This window comes from Melanaphis sacchari, unplaced genomic scaffold (genome assembly GCF_002803265.2).
Source record: "Melanaphis sacchari strain LSU unplaced genomic scaffold, SCAv2.0 Contig73_pilon_pilon, whole genome shotgun sequence".
Lineage (NCBI taxonomy): Eukaryota > Metazoa > Arthropoda > Insecta > Hemiptera > Aphididae > Melanaphis > Melanaphis sacchari.
The window spans coordinates 3,665,153-3,692,473 of NW_020271525.1; the positions used below are offsets into that span (position 1 = coordinate 3,665,153).

General features: G+C 25.2%; 2 protein-coding genes across 2 annotated transcripts; one reads left to right on the forward strand and one right to left on the reverse strand.

The window, feature by feature from the left end:
• The first annotated feature begins 2 nt into the window (after window positions 1-2).
• Window positions 3-2,005, forward strand: LOC112600926 (TAR DNA-binding protein 43-like). Its single transcript, XM_025348279.1, has 3 exons — window positions 3-199; window positions 278-366; window positions 724-2,005. Exon 3 carries the CDS (start codon window positions 726-728, stop codon window positions 1,821-1,823), a length of 1,098 nt encoding a protein of 365 aa, XP_025204064.1. The 5' UTR covers window positions 3-199; window positions 278-366; window positions 724-725; the 3' UTR covers window positions 1,824-2,005.
• A 2,547-nt stretch (window positions 2,006-4,552) lies between these two features.
• LOC112601002 (liprin-alpha-1) lies at window positions 4,553-26,805 on the reverse strand. The gene is made up of 22 exons (XM_025348398.1): window positions 26,557-26,805; window positions 16,037-16,138; window positions 15,797-15,973; window positions 15,616-15,690; window positions 15,438-15,545; window positions 13,246-13,353; window positions 12,997-13,158; window positions 12,813-12,932; window positions 12,615-12,752; window positions 10,259-10,415; window positions 10,072-10,193; window positions 9,896-10,008; window positions 9,694-9,829; window positions 8,993-9,385; window positions 6,680-6,819; window positions 6,539-6,604; window positions 5,898-6,144; window positions 5,687-5,841; window positions 5,159-5,620; window positions 4,938-5,094; window positions 4,746-4,862; window positions 4,553-4,648 (listed from the first exon to the last, which is right to left on the reverse strand). Exons 1-22 carry the CDS (start codon window positions 26,803-26,805, stop codon window positions 4,553-4,555), a joined length of 3,600 nt encoding a protein of 1,199 aa, XP_025204183.1.
• Window positions 26,806-27,321: the final 516 nt, after the last annotated feature.

A 27,321-nucleotide genomic window follows, 5' to 3' on the forward strand; every position in this document is an offset into this window, starting at 1 on the left:
AAACCATAATAATTAACTTTAAATCGTACCTACGAAAACGTCTGCCGCTAAAGCTTTCCGTATTTCGTTAGTTTTCTATTATTAATAATAACATTACCTGTAATAATTGTTGTTTTTCAATTTATAATTTCGTTGATTCAACTACAAACGAATAACGAGATAAATCGACCGACAATCGATCTTCGATATTTCAATAATTGTGCATACATTTTATATATTTTTTTTATACCTATTTCACGAATATTTATTGACCATAGATTATTATTTTGGTTGACAGACTATACACTATTACACTGTTTGCTTGTTAACTGTATTATTTTTACGCTTTAGATCTGTAACAATCATAGTATATTTACACATATTTTGGTAAGTGATTAAAAATATTTAAATAATTTAAAAACTATAAAAATTATCAAAGAGAATTTTTCAGTTATTTAATAAGACACATTTTGATATTTTGATCAAAGTTTTTAGCTTAATACTTACATAATATCTAATTAACAACTACCATTTGGACTATTTTTCGTTATTGATTTGGTAAATTTAGTTGAGTTATTAGAAACCAGAATATCTCTGTTTTATATTAAATATTTTTGAGATATGTCTTATTTAAAAAAAAATTCTCTGTATTCACTATAGATATAATTGTATTTTATTTGAAAAATTAATTTTGTATACTTTTAAGCGTCAAATTTTAATTATTTTATTTGTTTTTTGACTTAGACATGTATGTCCAAGTATCAGCAAGTGAAAACAGTGATCCCATTGATATGCCAACAGAAGACGACAACAGTCTTCTATTATCTACTTTAGAAGCACAATATCCTGGGATTATTGGTTTGAAGTATCGTGTTAATAATAGGTTACGCATAGTACGTCTCAATGAAGGCAAATTGTACCCTCCTGAAGATGGCTGGTTAGATCGTATGTATTTGTGTAATTTTCGTAATACACCTACAGAAAAACGTAAGCACAGTGAAATTGATGATTATAATAAAGCTGAAGATGATAACAGTGTTTCTGATATGGATTTGGTTGTACTGGGTTTACCGTGGAAGGTAACTGAAGAGGATTTGAAAAAATATTTCACCAAATTTGGTCAAGTAGAATATACTCAAATTAAGACTGATCTTAATGGTAAATCAAAAGGGTATGGATTTGTCAGGTTTAAGCACAAGAAGTCTCAAGTCCGTGTTATGCTTGAACGACACAACATTGAAGGTCGGTGGTGTGATGTACGTATACCAAATAGTAAAGATAAACATGTAAATAAAGTTCCGCGAAAGGTATTTATTGGTCAAGTGTCTGAAGAAGTGGACGAAGAAGCATTAAAAAATTATTTTATCAAATTTGGAGAAATATCAGATTTATTTTTACCCAGGCCACATAGAGGTTTTGCATTTGTGACGTTTACTGATCCTTTATCAGCTCAAAAAGTTATTGGTAAAGATCATAAAGTTGGAGATTGCAGCGTAGTATGTACAGAAGCTATACCAAAAAAGGAAATGGCTCCCAAATGGAATGATTATGATAGTAGAGACAGAGTTAAGGATAGGAGAAGAGACCGATCACCCAACCAGCCACAAGCCTGGTGCCAAGATAACATTTGGGATTATGATCAGGAATATTATGACCGGCTATATAGTCGAGGAAGTGGGCATCAATCAGTCAATAATAGTTATGCAAATGATAAGAATATAAATTCAGACATGGTAGCAGCTGCAGTAAACAAAGCAGTAATGGGAGTGATTGGAAATTTGAAAGGACAGGGTAATCAAGGTGATAAATTACCAGGATCTGATGATTGGTGGATGAGGAGATGAATAAATATCTCTCAAGTTAGTACTGATTCTGATTACCTAAAAAGAATGAGGAAAAAATTGATAATTACAGATAATAAATTAAAAGTTAATACACCAGTCATTGACTATCACATGCAAGTTCCTCAATATTATTCTTAATATAGGTACAAAACAAACTGTATTCAAAATAAATTTCTTATTAATATGTTTTATAGATAATTTGTGTATCTTTTTATATTGATGGCAATTTTTTATCTATATCATCACATTTTTTTTTTATAAATATGAGGCTTAGTTTACATTACATCACAAATCACTCATTTTTAATTTAGTTAGAAAAAAAAGAAGAAAAAAATAATTGTTATATTTTAATTATTGTATTTTTTTGAATTGATTTTAATTAATTATTGGTATGCAAGAATAAAACAAACAAATCTAATCATATTTTTACAAAATTATGGTTTTATTATTGTCTTATTATTAAAATACACATTTTTTCTTATGAATGTAGATAGGTTTACATTATTAATAAAAATCTGTGTTGTTTAAGATTCATGAAATATTTTATTTTTATTTTTTCTTTCTACATCATCGTACTTAATTTCCTATTACCATAGGTGTTTTTAAATTAAATTATATTTTCGTAAACACCACAATTAAGTACATGCACTTTGTTTTTTAAATTTAAGGGTTAAGCATATATTATGTGATTTACACAATTCTTAAAATTAATGTAAATAAGAATGATTTATTTTGTCATGTTTAAAAAAAAATTATCTTACAATTTTTTTAAAATATATTAATGACCTACATAATTTATTCATACAATATATTATAATTTTTTAAAGAAAATACATTTATTATTGTGTGTAATTTGTTTTCATAATAATAAATTTTATTTCTACATTCGTTTCTAATTGTATTAAAAAGACACCACACTTGCTTATAAGTCATTATAGTTGGTAACTCACAGCAACTATTAGGTGCTGCAGTGCTCAAGACCCCCATGAAATATATATAACAAATAAATATTAAATTTGTTTTAATTATACTGTTTAGACCGACCTTGGCTACATGGTAGGTGATATAGTTTAAAACTTACATATATCAGTAATTATCTAAATTTAGTTAACTATTATATTTATATTTTTTTATTTTACTTTAAAGTTAATTAATTATAGAATTTTGGATACCCTATGAAAATTGGAAAACTCAGCAACCAAACAATAAAATGTTTACCAATTTTTCCTATTGTACATTTTTTATTATCTATTTTTGTCTTCAGTTAAAGTAGTTAGCCCATCTTAATAAATCTAGTACCTATCAGATAATCAAAATTTTTATAACTATATATTGTATATCTATCACATTAATTAGAATATCAACTTTATTTCATTAGTGTATATGTTTGTTTATAGAACATAATACATCATTTCATGTTACTTCTATGAAATACCAGTTTCATTAAAAAAAGAAATATATATTTTGGTTAAAAATAACATAAATGTTTGAACAATAATTATTTCAGTTAATTTAAATATGCTGAGCACATACCAAATTTCAACAACCACAAACAGCACTTAAGAATCTAATGGAAATCATTTAAAAAATAAAATACAACTCATAGTAAAAATTGGAAATAATTTGTCAGTTTTTTATAATCAATGAAAACACGCTGATTTGTTGAATTATAAACAATACTAGGTTAAAAATTCAATAACTTTTATTAAGTTAAGACAATTTAACCTAAATTTTAGTACCAATATACAATAACAAACTGATGAATCTATAGAAATAAATTATTATATACTGAAAAAACTTATTTTTTATTATAAACAGTTCATACAGTGTATACCATTATAATTTATATTATGTATATTTTTTATAAATAGTAGGTACATATATATAATAAATATATATACAATAATATTATATATTTAAAATATTACTTACTACAACAGAATAGGATAATAATTTAAAATACATGAACAACACTGGCCACTAACAAAAAAGAAAAGAAAAATAATATGTATAAAAAAAAAACATTTAAACTGTTAACTTATACAATTTTTTAGGTATTTCAGTTTTAAAACAAACTGAATAAAAACAGCGAAGGAAGAGATAAATACATTTACATTGTGCATTGCAATTACATGTAAAGGTTTTGTTAGAACAATTTTTTACATATTTATTTCACTAATTAGTACAACATGGTTATGTAAACATTTCTTAACACTAATAGTATACACATGGTACTTTTTAAAATAATACTTTGGTATGTAATCTCATGGAAATTGTGCACATTCGGTCATTATTATATCCTTCTCATCTAGGGGAACTATTACAGACAACTAATTCAGATATATATATATTTTTTTTAAATTTATAAATAAATTTATACATATAACAGACGTTAAAAAAAAACGTATTAAAGAAAAAATATTTGAACAAAGGTCAAAAATTAATGAATAAGTTAAATGGTAATTTTTCCCATGAGTCATTAACAATCTTTTTTTTTTAACTTAACAACAATCAGAAAAAAACAATTGTTTCAAAATTATTTTTGAACTTAAAAACGCCACTTAGAATACTAAAAGGATAAAAAAAAAAAAAACAAAATGTTGCTTTTTAAAAATGCAATAACTATCTATGCCGCTTTAACAACTTGAAGAAGTGCTGATGCGGCACAGTTAAAACAGTCAATACCGTCGGCACCTCTCATTTTAATCTTGAGAGGCGGATGGGTAATATCAGGAGGCTCCAAGATCACTACAACTACTGTCTAATCTCCGTTCTGTTGATATGGTCAATAGTTTATTGAACTCTGTGTCTAATACTTGGCGAGCCTATTAATATATCATTTTAAATAAAAATAAAATAGTGACATAACTTTTTTATAAAAATAATAATAATTATTATTAATCCATTAAATTGTCAACGTACTTGTGCGTTTTGTGGAGGTATTTGAAGTGCCATGGCAAGTGTGTTAGAATCAAAATTCTTGTCAAGCGCAATTATAGCACCATGTACACCGGATTCAATTAAATTGTTAGCATATTCCTAAATTTTGAATTTCAAATACACATATGGTCGATCATTATATTTAAGTTTTTTAATTAATATCAATATACAAACCTTTAAACCAATACTAGTAATCCATTTAATTACTCTTTCATTAGACCACACTAAAATATCTACGGTTTCATGTTCAGCAATGCGACGTCTATCTTCTAGTTGACTTCGATCAAAATTAACTCGTTTTAAACATGTTATACCAAATTGTAAGCTTGTTCTAAATAACAGTGTAAGATTAATTAAAAATACATTATACTAATAAAAATATTATCTAAGCTTACCGATGGAAACCATCCAGCATTTTTAACTGTGATCTAAAATCACGTTTTGTCAGATGATCAAGCATTCTAGCATCTACAAGACATTCCATAAATGTAGATCGATATTGTGGTAATCCCAATGATGGTAACCAATAGTTTCCAACCCATTCATGATTCATATCACCGAAAGCTAAAGTCGAACGAAGAGATTTTGCTGGAGCTGATGGGCTTGTCAAAGATACCATCTCCTGAATGGCTAACCTAAGCTTTAGACGGTGTAATGGATTGCTTATTCCAATCTCTCGTTGTATTTCAGTATCCGATAAAGCACTCATTATAGCTCCAGACTTAACATTGGCTCTACAAGCTGCCACATACCATGCTGGCATTCCAACCCATAATTCTAACCAAGCCACAATAGTTGGTCCATTCCATAAAGCAAATGGAGTTCCAGCTTTCATTGCTTCTTCGAGTAATTCATGCCTACAAAATAGAAGTATTAAATAAGTGATAAACTATTAAATAGATGGTAAATTTAACAATCCTTACTTTTTCTTTTTTCTTCTGTCAAAATCACCTTTCTGTCCTAAACTTGCACTACATAAACTGGACGTATCATCTCCAGCATAGGAACTAGCCAGTGACATATCAGAAGAAGACATGTGACTTAACATACCACTCATTCCATCTTTACCTTTTCCCTGCTATAAATATATATTCATAAATATAAATATGATTACAATAAGTAGATACAATATACCTTTTCTTTTTTGCTAAAGAATCGGCCAAGAGATGACTTTATTCCTTTTTTTTTTTGCGCTGCTACAGATGCAGATGATGGTAATGTATGATGGTGTGATTGCATTTGAGAGACACTGAATGCACTTGATATACTCGATAGACTAGTGCCAGTTTGACCCATCAATGTTGGACCATGATGCAAAGAATCTTGACTGCTGTGACGAGAGGACAACGGTGATGGAGGCGTAGAAAACCCACTGGCACCCCTATATTACAAACCCAAACCAACAGCTACTACAAATAACTAAAAAGCACTAAGGAGGGCATATACAGCCAACATTTAATGATTTTATTGTATATACAAGGAAATGATTTATCAATTCATTAAATGAAGATTACATTAATTGATTTAACGTGAATGATTTATTAAAATTATGATAAAAAGGTTTAACCTCAAAATATAAATACTGTGTTTATATTTGGCTTGCGTGTCTGTACATTAAATAAAATATATAATTCTTATAAAATAATAAAGTATGGGTTGTAAATGTATGTACAATATATGATACATATGAAATAATGTGCCTAGTACTACACAGATTTAAACCATATTTTTAATGTCTAATCAAATAAGTAAATTTAAATTACTGCAATACATACCTTAATGATGAAGAGTTATAGTTTATCATATTTAATGTTGATGGAACAGTATTGATGCCAGCACGTCTTTAACAAACAAATTATAAATTTAGTATATCATTTATTATTATTTTTTAACTATTCACAAATTGTTATACTAACCTGCGGAGTTCTTCTTGACTGTGAGCTAAAGCTTGAGCCACTCGTTCTAATCTCATTGAACGTGCTGTTAATGGACTTGCAGCTCCATTATTATCTTGTGTCGATGAAATACCCATATCATCTTCCTCATTAAGCTGAAGCTAAACATTAATGTAACATATATTGTTGTTTTATTAATATACGCAGGCTAAAACTTTTGAACATGAAGTATGAAAAATAATTTAAGTTAATAATATATATTGTATAACTAAATTATAATTAATCAAAATACATAAAAAAAAAAAATTAAAAGTAGAATCTGCATTGGCATTTGCCATCACCAGTTTTAGGGGGACAAATATTATATTAGTGATAGCATTTGGAACATAAATGAATAGTAGACCAATAAAATAAAGTTGTATCTTTAAAGTTAAAATATATCAACAATAAAAGGGCAGATAATCCAATTTTTTCATTAAAAACCTGATAAAATAACTTAATACTTAGTATACACAGTACACCTATGCTTAACCAAAGAAACTGGGTCAACTATATTAATAACCGGGACATAATCATGTAGACGGAGGGAATTTTAAATAAATAACTAGTAAAACACAAAAACTTTGGCTCAACTCTTTTAAACTGCTTTAAATTTCCAACATGGGGATTCAACAAAATCAAGATTTTTAAAAGCCTCACAGTACATATAATATAGAACTAAGGTCAAGTTTAAAACTGGGTTTTAAGTCAAATGCTGAATTTTGGAACTTTTAATATATTTGAGGTTCATATTAAAAAATCTTTAGATATTTTTGTACCATTTAAGGTAAGGGTGTCCAACTTGCATCTTTCATGCAGCTAGTGATAGATATTTACATGGCCCTCGCTTCAATTTAAAAACCATTAATTGTTTATAATATATCATTATGAGAAAAAATTTATTTTAAGAATATAAAACTATTAAATATAAAATAAACTTTAATAGTGTTTTATCTTGATTGTGTTTGACAGAAATAATATAGGCACACATTAATCATACAAATGATCAGTCGATCAACTCGAGCCGATTTTTTATAAAATATTGTATTATTAGAGATATGTCCACAACATTGACCCTGTCATTTATTAACAAATAAAAATAAAATAATGTATGTATTATTATTAAAAAGGATGTGGCCCAATCTTTATAAAAGGTTGAACACTCCAGATTTAAGAAATGTCTTATAATGATACCAATTATTTTTTTTTTTGTTAATTGTTAACCAGATAATTTTTTTTTTGACATGTGCATATCTTATGACTGGGGGTCATTCTGTTAATTTTTCCAACACCGAGAATGTTACCATGACGTCATTGGTGCATTCACGTGTGCGTCGACTGGCAGGGACTGGTTTCTGGAAATTAGCGATTATACGAATGTTATCGGAATCGCAGTGGCTTGTGATTTATTAGTAACATTAGGTATAGCTTGTTGTATAATAAATGTATTGACGATAAAAATAACTATTTTCAACTATTTATTTTTTTATTAACTATTTTATCGACACATCGAGAAGCTTGAAACTCGTGAGTACATTTCATATTTCAGTAAACACCGTCCTTTATTATCTATCACTAAAAGTATTGTAAATGACGATTTTATAGTTTAAAAATTAAAAATTTAGAAAAATGTATACTCTATAAATAATTGCTGTCTTTGAAAAATAAATAATTCCTGTCTTTGAAACTTGTTTATTTTTTACACGGGTTAAAAAAGTTACCTACAGTTTATAATCCTCGTCTCCTTGTATCTAATACCAAATTAACATTGACATTCTTATGTCAATTATATTAAGTAGAAACAAGACATATACATGTACCAATGTATTTGTATGTAGTGTAGATACTCTCGATTTTTTAAATACTTTTTACTAAATTGAATTTAAATTTTAATGAGTAGTTTTTAAGTTATTAAATTTTGTATACTAAGAATGATAGGTCTATAATAATAGAGTTATGATGATTTTAAAATTTAATCAACATCAACATTTTATAATTTGTAAAAATGTCCAAGTATAATTAATACAAGATCTCATACTACACCTACTTAATATTTTTGAAAAACCATTTAAGAATTATTATACTTAAGTATACTAAACAATAAAAAATTAGTAATTTGAATAAACTCATTAAGTAAAAAAGTTTTGGATTACTCTACTCAAAAATTAACAGAAAATATTATAGTAAAATAAACCAATATTAATATTTCTACATCATTTAGAATTGAAGTAATATAAAAATGCATGAATTGATTATTTGTGTTTTATTTATACTACACAAAATTATTTTACTTACAGAATGATATTTATGTAAATACTCTCTCTGAGGAGTAGACCGGCCACTAGCAGGAGGTGACTGCCGATCATAGTTACGATTTCTAGATAATAGATTAACATGTTCCATGCTACCAACTCTAGATTCAAGCTCTTCTGCTCGGGCTTCTGTATTTTGCTTTTCAGCTTGAATTAGTCTGATCTCTGTATTAATTGCATCTAGTTGTTCTTGCAACATTAGAGCTAATGTCTGAGCATCTGCTGCCGAGGGAGACAGTGGTTCTCCTGTATCACAGTACATGCCTGGCTCATCATCAAGATCATCATCACCACCATCCATATCTACATCACTAGAAGCATCAAATGCTTGCTGTACATTGGCTAAGACATGTGCTTGTTGTAATTTTTCCCATTCCTAAAAAAGTTACATATTATAAAATATCTATATTGGTAGATTATATTGAAAACTCTTAATACTCTATCGAAATACAAAATTAAATTAAATTAAATTAAATTAAATCTCTCTCAATTGTAGAATGTAATATAAACCACCTCTATGGGATACCTTTAATAGTGGGTATCTACAAATAGTTAACAAAATGTCAGTGAACAAGTATGTTTAATACTTATAGGTTTCACTATATTGAATATATAAATATGATTATTTTAAAATTAGACATTTTTTGGAAAATTATTTTAAAAAAATATGATATACTTAAGTACCTTTGCATGGTTTGATTCCATCGGAGACATTCTGGATTTCATTGATCTACGTGATAATGAATGAGTATCAAAGTTTGAATGTTGACTAGAACTTTGAACAAAACTCCCTTGATCGGGACCACCAGGAGACAAACTCCTAAAAATTGTATTTGTTATATGTATATACATATATTAAACAAAGCAAATGTAATTATCTACTAACCTCGTTAATGCATCAGTCTGTTGAATATTAAAAGCAATCTCTTGTTGCAGCATTTGCCTTTTAATGTTATCAATTTCCACACGTGCTTTTCCAAGTTCTTTTAATAATTCAGTCTAAAATTGATTTATAACATTTTTAATTTAAATTTATGTTAATATTATAATTAACAAATAAACCTTTTCTGTTTGAATTTCTTCGACTAGTTTACGACATTTTTCTAGTTCTTGTGTCAGCATGTTTTTCTCTTCTAAAGCATGCATGCGCTCCTTCAAATGTACTTGAAGTCGTTCATTAGATTCTAAAACATTTACAAAAATATAAAATTAAAGAAATAATAATAATAATAATAATGTATATAATAACCTGATAATAATTTGTCAACGGTAGCTGAAAGTCTTGTATTATGTTCTTCATTCATTTTTAGTCTTTGATTGACTCTCATAACTTCAGCATTTTTCTCTTCTACCTGTGATTCTAACCTTTGGATACGATCTTCAGCTGTACCATGTCTTTCTTGAGCCTAAAATAATTTTACATTAATTTTATTAATTTATTTCAATATGTGATAAGTAACATATAGAGTGAGCATGACAATAAAAATGAATAAATATTCATACATTCAATTAATTATATTTTTTTCAAACCAATATTATCTAGAAATAATTAAAATGTAAACCATTTATTAAGTTTTAAATTTTAAAAATTTAGAATTTTATGACAACTGAATTAATTCTTCCATTTTTAAGTTTTAACCATACTTAAAAGTTAATTTATATTAATTATTTAATCTATACTCTATAGATATATTTGATATCAAAACTTTGTGTACATAATTTTTAAGATGTTAAAAGTAGGTATATAAGATTTTAAATCCTTTTTACTTTTTCTTATATTTCAAATTTATTTTAAATGAATCTGTGAATAACAGAAATAATGCGATAGAGTATACTCTGTTTACCAAGCGAATTGTTGTGATGGAGTATGATGTGTTTTGGTTAGTGTGAAATCATTATCTTTTGGCAAAAAGAGTATAGAAGAATAAATGTAATAAATGTAATAAATGTTTGTATAAATAAAGTAAAATGTATATGGTTTAAAGATATCTAATTGAATAATTTCAATTGATTATTCAATGACGATAAATAGAAAACTACAATCAAAAGCTTTGATACATTAAAACCATTTTTAGCGATTAAATTTTAGATTGAATTGAATTTTTGCATTTTGTTTAAAAAATCCAAAATATTGTATTAACATTATTCTGGAATTGGATGAATCGATTTTTAAATTAGGATTAATTATAAGTTATTACTTAGATATAATTATATGTTGGAATAACATAGCAACAATATAGTTTGGCAGGCACATATACAGGGGGGGAGGTCCCCCCGAAATAATTTATTTGAAAATTAAGTCAAATTATATACCTATTATTATAAAATATTTTTATTACTAGCTATTGGTTAGTTTTCTTTTGTTTATATTAGTCAGGTATGAAATACAAGTTTATAATCTAGTATTATAATCAAATGAAGTGATAACTGATTACTGAGAATTACGCATGTGTGAGAACTGAACATTGCGATATAAGGCCTTTATATACCTAGAAAACTCACATTTTGTCAATAATCTTTTCTTATATCTCAATCGATGACCAAAAATTTGTATTAAATTGCTAATTTACGTATTATTAAATCAATACTGTACGGTACATTTTGACCACATTATCTGTTACAACTGTTACTGCAAACGGTCATTCTCAACTCTACGAAGATTTAAAACATACTTATGAAACAATATAAGAGAAATTAGACTTACTGGATTGACACTACTAAACATATACTGAAATTTTGATTTAAATGCGGTAGAAATTATCGATAGATTTGCTAAGTTATCATGAAAATGGGATTTTATAGTTTAATTTGTAATTTTTTAATGTATTATAAATAAATTGTTTGATTTTTTTTCTTCTATCTAGGTACTTAATAGTATAATACACTTAGGTAATTTAATGTGCATAGGTACTAATAAAATAAATGTCAGTTCTGTTCATAACATTTAAAGTTTTATTTATTATTATTATAATTGTTCTTATAAACTTACTTCTGAACAAATGACATACATAAAACTTGGATACTTAGCAAAATTATTGTCATATTAAAAAATAATGAGTAATGAAGAAAAAATTGTTTTATTATGTTGCAGTACAATTTGTATTACTATATTTTGTACCCCCCCCCCCCCCCACCAAAATTGTATTTTGTATACATGCCTGTAGTTTGGTAACAAATGTACAAGTAGTATAATTTTACTTTTAAATAATATTTTAACTTGAAGTTTTAAATACAAATATGGGTTCTCTATTAAAATAATTTTGAAATATTAGCATAATAAATCTAAAGTGTTTTTCATTATTATAGTAGGTAGAAAAATAATAAAACACGGCGATAAACTATCCCGCATATGTACACTCAGTTAATACTTCAAAATACGCATGAAGTAAAGAATATATTTAGTTGTAAAAATAGCAGGAAATCGTGCTTAAAGCATAAATAGAAGTAAAAAGGGGTTCAAGACTATAAAAAAATTGAATATTAAAAGTACCATACTATGACTAGGTCTAAGCTAATAAATAATACGAGTTCGACAACAGGTTGGGTGAGAAAAACAAAAAGAATAAAATTGAGAAAAAATTTGATCTGTTGAACGAATCTCGTACCTGAGCCCTTACCTGGGTAAGGGCTTCCATTCGCTGTTTTAGTTCTTGTTCTATTTCAGGTAGAGTTGCAAATTGTGCCAATTTTTGTTCACATAATTCTAACTTCTCATGAGTGGCACGTGTCTTTTCTTCTTGTAACTGAAAAAATGTAATTGCAAAATTGAAAATTATAAATATTAATAGGAACAATACACATACTTTTAACTGAGCTTCTTTATGCCTAAGTTCTTGCTCTAATTTATCATTTAAATCATGTAATGAGGTAGATTCACGTTGTAAATTCATGTATTTTTTTTCCAAAGAACTTATCCGTTCTTCCTATAGAATGTAAAATGTATAATTAACATTAAATACTACTACATGGAAAATAATTTCAATATACCTGTTCTTCTTTGATAGAAATATTTTCTCTTAGTTCATGATGTAAATTATTACTATTTTCTTGGGACTTATGAAGTTCTCGCTGTGTTTTTGAAAGTGAATCCTCTAATTCAGAAACCCGACTGGACAATTCATTCATTTTCCATGTTCCGTACTCAGAATTCTAAGTTAAACATTATATATATTTTTTTTTAAGTTCATTTATTCAAATTTGTACATTAAGCAATGTAATTTTTTTATATTGACAAACCTCTTGATCAATACTATTATTAACACAATTGTCCACATGTGTGTTGACTAGCTTTTCATCTTGTGCATATTTAGAAGTTTCATCAATGTGACCATTCAGTGTTCTATTCTGACATGCAAATCAATCACTTTACACAAAATGCTTAAAAATACTCATGCTAGCATCTTATTAAAATCAATTAACTAATTTACCACAAAATGTTTTTAAATATATATCTAATTAATATATTTATCAAGTCATAATATATTAATATATATATAAAAAAAAAAAAAAAAAAAAAAATGCTAAAGTAAAAACCAACTAGAATAAAATTAAACATTAAAGTATTTTGATACGTACTATATTTTGTGGTAGGACATATTTATATAATCACTTACAAATAAATAAAAAAAAAACCAGACAACTCATTCTGCTGTATTTTAGATTTTACTTCAATGAGTAGATTACTATAATGGATAGTTTTTACTATTACTATCAAATAGTAATTTTAAAGATAAACAATAAACTGTATTAATTAATAGCAAATAACTATATGATATATGTATACACAAAGAAAAGAAAGTTAAATGAAAAAATAAATATTGCTTAATAAATAAAAGATATTATGATTGCTATTAATCAAACCAAACTATTAATGATCAACTTACCAGTTCTAAAATTGTGCTACTCAAGTATTATAACATAATTTATCAGGATGTGGTAGATTGATATGGGCTTGTAATTTAAAACATTTATAATAAGTGTTTAAATTCTAACACCATAGTTATGAAATTTATTTTTCAGATACTAAGGAAAATACTTATATTTAATGAGCTCATAACAGTTAAATTGTAAATTGTATTACAGATCAACAATTATACCAATACTAAGTGGATATGTTATCTACACTACTGGATTTGTAAGTATTTGTTAAGGTATTGAGAACACATTTTGAGTTGGAACTGTTACAAGAACAACTTGAGTAAAGGAATTTTGTACTCAATGTTTTTAATGAAGAAACAATTATGTTATAACATAAATTGAAAAATAAAAAATGTCATGTCTATAAATAGTTTAAAACAAGACAAAGTATATGGAAAATTATATAGATTATTTGGTAAAAATATCAAGTCTTTATGATGTATTATTCTTTTCATAATAACTACAAAAATATAAAATCAATATTGCCCAAAACTGATGTTGTGTAAATAATTATATTTATAGTATGTCTTTTATTATAATTAAATTAAGTAATGAGAATTTCTTATTAATATTCCTCAAAAGTACTAATTAAATAAAATTATCTATCAGAAACCTTCTTCAATGTTGAAGATTGGATCTAATTTGTTATACTAGAATGTGATTACAAAAAAAAAAAAATTAAATCATTATAAAAAAATTCTTAATCTGCTCAGAATCTAAAAATGTATGATTATTTTAAAACATATATCATGCGATTGTAGGCATAGATCAACAATAATACATTGCTCTATTTTGTAGCTGATTAAAATTTTAATCATATTTTAAATTGAGGTTCACAATATGATGATTATACATCAATAGTTAATAAATCATAATACTCATTAATAAACAAAATTAATCATAAACTAAAAAATTAAATATTTTAAAATAGATCAAAAAATAAAAAATATTGGGAAAATAAATTAGAATAAATTAAAAAAAAAATTACAAACGTTTCATAAATTTCTAAAATATTTTAAAAAACGAGAAAGTGTCAAAAACTACATTCTTTTTTTGATTTATTTGATACAATTTTAAATTCAAAGATCTTAATTTTAACTATTAAGTTAAAGTATAGTATTCAGTACAAATAAATATTTAACTAACACACATAAAGATATTTATTTTTAAAAACAATAATAATTACTTTTGAATCTAATAAAAACAATATCCATGCCTTTTAAGTTTACTCATATACAAAGAATTAACATTTCATACCTTATATAAATGAAATGTTAAAATTAAATTAGTACTACCCTTTCTAAATATTATATTATACTGTATTTCATCTAAAATTGACTAATTTAAAAATACATCTATTAACTTATTATAGTCATGTGATTGTAAACAAAAATTATTCTCATAAAAAAGTGCACATCTATAATCTACAATTTTATATTTTAAAAATAAATGTAAAATAATAATTTGGCAACCACTAGATAAATGTCAATTAATAATGAAACGAAAATTACTTTTATAGTTTGTGGTTGAGAGCATGAACCATCTACATTATCAGAACCTCCATTTTCTTGGATAATGGAATCATCTTCCGTTTTACCACCAGATTTTAATACATCAAGCTATAAATATGATTATAAAATTTGTTGAAAATATTAGTTTAATTAAAGTTGATAATCTAATTAATAATACCTCTTGCATAGTGCTTTCTAGTTTTTCTTCAAGTTTAGCATTGGCTTCTAGAGCATACCTTAATCTATCTCTTACCTGTTAATAAAAATAAAATAATATTAACAAATAAACTCAAAATACAATTTAAGTAGATTTTAGTAATCAATAACACATTGTGTAATACAATTTTTTTTTAACTTACTTTTTCATCAAGAGCTTTATGATGTTCAAAAAGACTTTTAAGTGCTTTCAGAACTTCTACCTCACTGGAAACGCCTGAATAGGCTTGTGGATTTTGATTTGTCTGCCTCTTAATGACAGTTGATCGTATTGACCTTTCATGTCTAGATACTAAACTTTCCAAATGTTCTAACAGCAACTAAAATTAAAATAGTTAAAATATGTACAGCATTATAAATGATAATAATTATTAAATACATACTCTTGTATTGCTTCTCTCAGCTTTTAATTCGGCAATTTCTTCATCTCTTGCAGCTAATTGGTCACGTGTTTGACTTAATTCTTTTCTTAATGCAGCAATTTCCTAAATGATAAAAGAGAATATCAACTGTTACTAAGTAAGTAAATTATATATTACAATCTTATTCTCAAAGTCTCAACCGTAATTTAATATGAATTATTTACCTATAATTTTATATTTTTAATTTTAAAACAGTACTGCAATATAATTATTATGATGGTATTTTAAACTTTATAATAAATGTATAATATAAGTATTTTAATAAAAATAAATTATTATACCATTAAGTAATATCAAAATAACTATTATTGAGTAAGTATATAATATATATAATACGTCACATTTAAGTATACAAGATACAACTACATTATAAATTAATAATTACTTATCTAAATCTATGGCTTAATATTATAAATAAATATATTAAACAGAATTTAAAAAAAAAAAAAAACAATGAAATGTGTTTACCTGAAGCAAAACTAGGTGTAACATACAAGAACACGTGTTGACATTGTTATTAATATTTGCTATACGGTTTAATTTATATTGTGAATTATCACAAGTTTCATGAACTATAGTTGCAGCATCATTTAATAATGATGAAAGTGTATCAGAGAATTTTGAACGATATAGTATGTTTATATTGTTCATAGTTAATTTTTATACAAAATAATACAAAAAAAAATAATTAAATATTACACAATAAATTATGCAAAAAATACAGAATGAAATAGAAATGCCATGACATACAGAATTCATACTTAACTTAAGGGCTATGCAATTCATACTAAGAGAAAAAATATATACTCCTTTGAAATACCCTATTGAAATAGAAAGTAAAAAAAAAAGGAAAAGGATATTTATTTAAAGCTAACATATTGACATTAGTAGAAAAAGCTTATATTTTATTATGAACACTCCCCTAATAATCACAGAGCAGCACATATTACATCTGCTTTTTTAGATAAAATTTGAATATCCAAAGGGTTTATTACTCAAACATTCAATGTAACTCATTTTATAGAGAAACAACATTTTCTGATTTCAAGAAATTCAAGAGAAAAATGAAAAAAAGCAAAAAGTAAAAATAAAAACAGTAAAATCTACAATGTATGAATCTTAAGATTCATATTAATTGAATCTTAATTTTATTTTACTTAAAATATAACAAAATCTTTTAAACCAATTTGTAGGTTTTAAATAAATGGAAATTTAATATTTTATCAATATTCAAATGCAAAATATAAATAAATTAAAAATTAAGAGAACATCATATGCTTAAAAGTTAAAGTATTGTAAAAAATCAATATCACAAATATCAAGATAATATTCTTGTCTTAAAGTTCAATAATAGATCAATAAATTCTAATATTTAAGGTAAAAATAAATAACAAAAAACGCTAAACCTAAATATTATTGTGTTATGCATTACTAAGATGGAGAAGATGGAGACAACACATGTAAGTATGACACCCTATTAAATTTCTTTGAAAACACATTTTAATAAAAAAAATTAAAACATTTAAAATTGGATTCATTTTCATACAACAAAATAAATAATAATTTGTTTTAAATTGCAATTAGGTAAATTCCATTTATAATAAATTAGTCAAATATTGGTAATTAGTTGGGCTCATAAGTTGTAAGAGTTACATTTTGTTCTATATATTTTAGATATATAGCAGACTGAGCTAGAAATTTGAACTCTATGATGGTAAGTTAAAAAATAGAAAATTAAAAATGTATATTTTGTCTGTTTTAGTTCCTATAACTCCCTAGCCTTAGTAATTAATAATTGATTAACTATTAAACAATTATAACTAATAGAAGAGAAAAAGATATAAAAAATTGAAACTAAATTACATATTTTTGCTGTAACAGTATGTCAGTGTACCTACCCATTTATCTTCTTTTTGCTTTTGAGATAACGAATTTTGTATCTACACGAAAAAGTGCAACAATACAATGTATAATGGAGAATATTATTATACACTGTACAGATAATATGTATTAATGTATTATTGTGAATTTAGAAATTTATTACGATTAGCCTATGATTATTTTTTATAGTAATTGTTTACTATACTAAATATTTTATTTTTCCCAAGGGAGTAAGGGACAAAGATAAATTATTTTTAGATTGTCGTAGTGAATAACGCTAAAAAATGCCTATGAATAAAAATACTAATACAAATATTACAAAGGAACTCATTACGTGTGTTATTTTTAAATACTAAACAATACTATTTAAATAATGTAATAATAAATCATACAAAAATATAAAGAAAATAATATAATATAATAAGAATAATAAATATAACCTTGATGTTATCTAAAAGTAATAATTAAAATCGAATAATTCATCTAAAATTCATAGAAGACTAAGTCAAATCTAAATATTACCATTCATTAATAGTAGTCTAATCTTTGTGGTACTTGAAATGATAAGACTTAGGTTATATACCAATGAGTAATGATCTTTTTTTTTTATTAAAATTTTAATATTTACATACTTCAGTAAAGTGATTTTCATAGAGTATTTCATAAATATCCTTTTTTTTTAATAAAATCGATATTTATTTTATTTAGGTTTAAATTATAGGCATTCGTAATTTATTTTATGAAAGGTAAACAAGTTTAGGAAAAAATTACGAGAAAAATGTAAGGGAATATAATAAACTAACTAATATTATTTATACAATTTTATGTAAATTTACGGTATTGCCATGTACCTACGTGTTTTCTTTAAAACCTACATTTTTTTACATTTATGCCATAAAAGTAAAAAAAAAAAAAACGTATTTGTCATCGCTATTTAATATATACTCCAAAGAATAGTACTTACTTACAAAAAAGTGTTTAGTACTTTATACAAGAAATGTGCTGAATGTAATTTTTTCCGGATTTGAAAGTAGGTATTACATATTGACTTTGAGTAAGCTACTATCCAGACTACTCGTGAATTAATTGGATTTGATTTAGAAATACATATAAGGATGTTTTTATCACTACATCTCAAATGTCAACCCATTTACCGAAAACACAAAATTTAGATTTTTAGATTTTGTTTACAAATAGATAAAATTACTTATTAGTTTTTACGAACAATAATTTTTACTAAATAATTATATAAGTGATAATCATAAATGCATAATTAATAATAATATATATATATATAATAAAAAAAAAAAATTTAAATCATTTTTTCTTAGACTTAATTATTTAATACATAATTTTTTTTAACGATTAATGTCATTGATTTATAAAAAGTTTTTATTTACCAACAAATTAATAAACGATCAAAAGTAAGCATGAGTATTCAAAATAAGTAATAGGTACTTAAATCATTTTATATCGATTTAAAAGTAAGTTGATTTAAACATTTTAAAATTAAAAATGCATTATCAAAACATTGATAATAATTAGTCAACTTACTATAATTTTAACTCTGAACCTACTGACTTTATTCAGCGAAAGGTTAAGTATCGATAATAATGCATGCAAAAGAATAGAGATAATGAATTGGCGTATATTAGTAAAGTATTAACTTTGATACATTTTGATAAATTATGCCTAACCAAATTAATAACACGTATTTTTTTTGAAATTATTCGTGACAATTGGATAAGTATATGTACACGAAATGATGAAATATAAACATATAAAAAAATAAGCATCCACAAATGGCTAATGGGTTTACACTATTTCAAACAAATTTTAGAATTAAAAATGACATTACCAAAATAGATTTATATAGCTTATAATTTTTAATGTTATTGGCAAAAAAAAATATTAATTGATATAAAAATATATTTTTATAATGAGTATAATTATTTTTTTATAAGCTATAAACAAACTTTACAATAAAATCTATATATACTATTTTACATTTACGTTAAGGAATTCGGCTGTATCTCTACCATTAATTGCCTGGTGTGTAGTGAACTCAAACCCATAGGCGCATATTTGATTGAATTTTAGGTAGGAGGCTTAAATCTTTCTTTGCATTATTGCAAAACAGGTATCTATTTAATACTTTGAAAATTGTTCAATAATTTTGAGGGCTTTCGAGTTGTTTTTTTTTTGAGTGGGGGGGGGGGGGGCTAAGTCAACCGTCTTGGTTCTTCTTAACGAAAATGGAGTACAGATACCTAATTTTGTTAGTAATTGCTTAATTTAAAACTACTTTTAGAATGATGTATGTACTTGATTAACTAATTTTTAAAAACTAAAATTGTAAATAAATTGATTTTTTGATTGCTAGAAACAATAAATGATTGGTTTAAATGCATTAATTTTTTTATTTTTTATTATTAATAACCAATACATAAGTAAAATTTTACATAAAAATGTATATAAATAACTAAAAAGTTAAATAAATGATGATGATTACTAAATTACTTAATTTAACGACATAATGTGTACTATACATAAAAATACACTAATATAATATAATATTAAAATTATTGTAAGAGGTTTCTCTAAGTTGATTATAGAACAATATCTGGCGTACATATTACAAACTTTTGTCTGAAGTACTTTTAGACCGAGATTACGCCTAAAATAGATACCTAACTTTAATCATCTATTTAATAGTCACCATTAGTGTTAGAGTATAACTGAGTTTGGATGAATCTTACCATACATACAGTAATCTGAAGTAGTGTTTTTTATATGATATTTTAATGTATTATATAAATAATATATTTATTTATATTATATATAAATAAAAATCAAAAAGTATAAAATTGAAAGTTAATTTGAGTGTAGCTCCAACTTCAGAGTACATAATAAATAGTTATTAAACATGAGACTTAAATGAGTATTTGATGGTACATTGTACATAATAAATGTATAAAATGTATAGTATACGTTTGATATAATTAGAAAGTTTTGATTAAATCATTTATAAGTGAGTTATAATATATATTATAAAATCAACATTTAAACAACGAGAAAAACTTAGGTGTAAGTATATAATATACTGCAAAAAATATCACAATGATTGAGAGATAATTGATGGTCCAATATTACAATTATTATAAATAATAGTAAAACGCAAGTAAGAAAATGGCTCCAGAGGTTCGACGAATAATTAAATAAAATTACAAAAAATATCAGGAAGCTCGATTTACAGTAACTGGATTTTAAGTGTATCTGATCATAATATCCGAAAAATAATTGTGAGCGAATACAATGGTCACTGGTGCGCCTATTTCAAATGGCGCACCAGTGTTATTAATATTATAACACCTATTATATCGTAATTCGTCGTATAATACTGAAATAATACTGGTGTGGAAACGTACTATAAAATTATATAAATAGGCTTGTGGTGATGTAGTATAAATAACTTAAGATAAGTCTAAATATTTTGAAAAATTTATAATGTATAGAAATATTAATAATATAAACATAAGGAGAAGTTAAAATTTACAAAATTAATATAATTTTTTCAATATAGCCAAACAACCCAATTCGTTGGAGAAAAAACATTACTTTAATTAAGTATACGTTTATTTATCTAAATACTTCAAAATCATAAATATTTTTGATTTGTGGATAATTATTTTGATAACTGTTAGAAAAACTGAAACAAATTTTATTTTGTTGCCACGGGTATTTTTTGATTTTTTTTTCTTTCAAAATATGTTTTTCAGATAGAACAATGATACAGAAATCATTAGTGTTTTATCGTTGTATGCATGCAACGCTCTAGTTTTTTTTTTAAATTATTATATTTTATCAAGTTAAGAATGAACTATTGTAACATTTCTAGTAAAAATAATATAAGCAATTAAAATTTGAGATCCTTAGTACTTCTCGTTGGGGAGATTCAGACGCAAAATAGCCTGGGGGTAAAAATAATACACCAGAGAGAGAGAGAGAGAGAGGAATACCTATCGTTAGGGTAGATAAGTAATCTAACAAGTGCATATCTACCCTTCATGTAGACTTAACCAGTTAAGTATGACAAGTAGCCGCTGTCTACGCTTACTAGCTTTGATCTCATAACTCGAAGTCCTAGTATGAACCTTTCGTAAAATTTCCAGTTAAAGTAATACCATTAATTATTCCCTATGCTTATACCTAGAGCCGGATTAAGAATCAAAGTTCCCCTAGAGAAATATTTATTTTTTATCGTTTATCAATAAAGAGCTATTAAAACAACATATATTTCATAAATAATACTATATGAATACGTGAAAATGCGGCCCTGAAGCAAATTTCTTTTTTAAACTGTATTATTCGACCTAGTGGCTTGTCACTAAAATCTGGGTCTCAAGATTAGAATAATAAAAATAATTATTTAGTAAATGTCTCTATATGGCCATAAAATTTGATTTTGGATTTATTTTAAATAATTAACAGTACAGTATCTAATATCTAATATGTATAAATATCAAGTCATTTTGAGAATTTTTTTTTTCAAAATCTTTTCATACAATAAATTTCAAAAAAATTTCTTGGCGGTCAACGCGTTAATAGTGAAAACAATTATATCAATATAAATCGAACTACACCGAAGAAATTTTACTGTTCCAAAACGTGTGATATATATTTTATACATAATACCTACAAATACGTATAAAACACAATATCATATATCTATACAAATAGTAAATTCATAGTTTTGTTGATACCCGAAACAGTTGAGTGTAAATACATTGTACAGCAAACATGGCTTATATTATGATAAAAAAGTGTTAAGTTTTACCGTTTTCAACGAGTAATTAAAGAGCGGGCGAATTTTTGAAATTTTCTATCAATTATTATTCACCTAAAAAACAAATGGATTAAAGATATTTAGTTTATAAAGTAGAAATATTAACTATTAAACATTTAGTATACTAATTCTATTATTTATTACACGTATTAGCGATTATTTTTTACGAAATTAATTTTCATTTTTAAAAGAATCATTTATTAAAAATATAGTTGTAACTTGTAGATTTATAAATGTAATAAACATTTAATATTATTTGGTTTAATGAATACTTATAAAATATAATTGATAATACCTGAGTTTCAAGTTTGAGAATAAATATTAATAATAACATAACCCCATTCATTAAAAAATACAACGTGAAAAATCCTAAAAATGAAGTTAAAGAAGTGTTGAATAAGCCAGAAGTAGGGCACCAGGTCAACTACCAGGCCTATCGATCCAATAAGGGTGCGTTCTACAATAGAGTGGAAAAAGGGCAATGGATGATGCACTACTTTTCAAGACGCTAAAATAATAATGTACCACGTGTGTTGTGTTATAATCTGATTAAACTTCAATAAAATAATGAGAAATTTTTAAATATAGGTATTTCTTTAAATATTTTAATTTTAGAATTAATGCAGAGAAATATTATTATGATAGACTATGATGAGAAATGTAAAACGTACTTGACTAGAATATTAAATATACAAATATTTGCGTATTTGATTTAATATTAATTTATATTTAAAAAAGAATAAATCATTTTAAAGACTATAAAAATACATTGAAAAAAAAAAATAATATCACAATGTTGAAATATTATCAGGAAGGCAGATTTCTCGAAAATTCTATCAAAGTAATTAATTTTACTACCTTTAAGTGTTATTGTAGATTGATGGAATTACAATAAAAAAAAAAAAAACAAAGTCAAATATCAAACACGGGAGTTTTGTTTTTTCTTAAATTTTTGTTGGGCTTTCCAATTACATAAAAATATTGATAATTTATTATTTTGATCTTTCTAAAGTACAAACTAGATTCTATTTGTTATACAAAACCACTCTTGAGTTAAATTTTTCGACTATGTATTAATGTATTATGTATACAGACACAAAATGAAAGTACATCATTGTAAAATCAATACATTCATTGTTTGGCTCAGAATCTAAAATGAGGAAGTATGCACTACAAAATCAGTAAAACAATACAAGTTAAATGTTGTGCATTTTAGTCATGTAATATGAAACAAATTTAAAACTATCGTATATCTTAAAACTTAGAACATTTTACTTATTCAAGGTAAGTTCACTTATTTCAAGGTTATATTTTTGTACACAGTAATCATAGACCTTAATATACTCTATAGGGTCTATGACAGTAATACATATAGTGAGTCCTTTATCTTATAACATCTATAATACCAATTACTTAAAATTTTAGATTAATGACAGATTAAAATATATTATATTAAAATAAGTAAGCACCTAGATAACAGTTGAAACAGGATAAAGATAAATGGTATGGAACACTTGTTTTACTTTGCTCACTTTAAAGCAAGATAGTGAAATATTATTTCATATTTAAATGCTATAATAATCACATAATTAAAACAATTTTTGAGTATTCAACATTTGTTAAAATGTTTTTCACTATTTTCTTGAAAACTTAACAAAAGTTTGATTAATAATTTTTCAGAAATATGATTTATGTGTAGTTTTTTAATTATAAATGTAGTGTTTATAAATTGTAAATGTAATACATAAATGATTCAATAAGTTGAAAAATACTGGTCATAATAAAAATAGTATTACTCTGCTTAGAATCTAAAGTGATTTAAACAATAAACAAGTACTTAAGATAATAACTCAAAAATTAAATAGTTTATGGTAATTTAAACATTGTTTCAAGATATTTAAATAAATTTCAAATTATACACTAATTCTTACTATTCTCAATTTTAATACAAATTAATTTAAAGATGTATTAGTCACAGTAGGGAAAAAGTAACACGTCACACTTAAACAATAGCATTAATAATAGTGTATTACACTAAAAAAAAAAATTAACAGCATCCCAATTACTACTAATATATATAATAGAAATAAATTTATCAAAAACAACTATTCAAAGTAAATTATTAAGTAAGTAAAATATATTTAGATTACTTTATGATATATGTTTTATGAAATGAGTTGTTCTTAGAGCAAATTAGAAAATTAGATTAACAGATGTTAATCATAATTACAATAGTAGGTATACCTACAATATCAGGACTTATTTATTTTATCCTTGTATTTATCTTCCTCACCTTATAATTTAATAATATGTGAAATAATTTGCTTATTAAAGTAATGAAAGTATCTAACAGAATACAAGTTATTTTCAATATTATGGTTGAGCTAATAGACTGTTAAATTATGTATTATTATAGTTTTTTTTATTTGTTACAGACTTAGCTATACTTAAATGTGAAAGATAATTTATTCTATAGGTGTTACTTTAAAAATGAAAGGGATGTATAAGACATAAAATTCATTACATAAAAAGGATTGATTTAACCCATACCTCAAACAGAATACTAAACTACAGAATACTGATGCCATTGGTAAATGGTGAGATATTACATAACACAAACCACTAACAAGATAGTAATCATAGATGAAAAATTTCACAAAATCATATAATATTAATCAAAAAATATATTTACATGTAATAATATCTAATATTAACATCAACCAAATAACACAGTATTAAGACATGGGAAATTTGGTAAGCCAAGGACGAAAGTAATTTTTATCTTGATTGCTAACATAAAAAACGGAATTATGAGGAGGCAGCTCAAAGAGTCAATATTATAATACAAAAGTTATACCACTTTTATGCTAGTCTAATATTTTATATTTTTTGAATGTATCTGAAATATATTCATCAATTTTATAATTAATTGAACTTAAAATAATTTGATTTATAATTATTAAGTTAAATTATTTAAGTTATTGAATTTATACTAATGCTGTACAATTATTTAATGGATTTGTGGATTTTAGTAAATTTAATTTAGTGAGAATAATTAAACAGATGCATTAAAAAGTAATCTTACAGACTAAACCTTATGTTCATTAGGAATTTGAATTCAACTAATAATAAATAACTGTCATATTATGGTAAATCTACACTAATTGTTGTGGTGGTTGTTTTATACTAGTAGGAATGTAGGATGTCATGATTACATATTTATCAGCTAAACCGTTTAAAAAAAAAAAAAATTAGAGTTTAGACATAGAGTGTTTATCAACATAAGTAATTTAAGTAAACATAATATTATATTATATTTTGATAAAGGAGTATTTCATCAATTATACTTAGAGTACAATAGAAGATTTAGAAGTATATTAATGAAAAAATACCCTAATGTACTCATAACTCATTTTATCATACATAATGTGCTAACATTATCTGTTGAAAATTAGGTCATTAAAAATTATTTTTAGGAAATTTATGATTATATACTTCAATAGTTTCTTAAATTCCTCTAAAACCATGATTTGACAATTTCAATAATAATTTCTTGCGTATTAAATTGTAACATTTTAGTAATTTATTATAAACATAGATAGAAGAATAAAAATTTTATTAAATTTACTGGATGCCACAAACTATTATATTGATAAATTCAGTAATTTATTTATATATTTATTTATCTATCCATGTTAAAATTTAAAAGCAAATAATTAAATAGTTTACTAAATTAACTAAAATTGAATTTTACCTTTGGAAATGTGGCATCAATTTGTCTTTGTAGAGCATTTCTTTCACTTTCTACTTCGGTCAATTGTTTTTCAGTCTCATCGAGCCTAATTTGACTTTTGCTCAATGTATCCAGTAATTTGTTACGTTCCTCAACCACAGTGTCCATAAACTCATTTATGTGAACGTCTTCGCCAGAAAACTGATGTCGCTGACCACCAATATTGTCTTCAGTGATGGTCGGCATAACGTCACACATCATGTTCCACATTTTGTCGATATTTTTAATTCACTGTTACGTTATATATGAACTATACACTGAAGGCCATTTCATCGAATCTTCGCTATTCTGAAATGAAAAACGAGCATGACGTCGAACACTATTGTTAGATGGTTATAGATACGGCACGACACTGTCAATATGAATTTCTATAATCGATTAACTTTAATTAGCGATATCAGACCGAACAATAGCGCAAATAACGCAGATTCGACGTTAATGGCCAAAAAACATTGAACGATCACACTAGGTTTCATCGGAATCGGCGTTCTAATGTTCTATTCGAATAGAGCACGGTAGCGATCGATTTTAGAAGCTCGAGAAATCGTGACGTTACGTATTATCAATCGAAACAGTTTTATCACGGTTAGCCCGAGAGAGCATGGCGTACAAAGACGATAGTATTAATATTGACAACGAAAATTACTATATAATTCCGAGGTACTATAATATAGTGTTTTGTAATTTTTATTTTGCCTCTGTCTGCGATGGGCGTTGTTGTTGTGT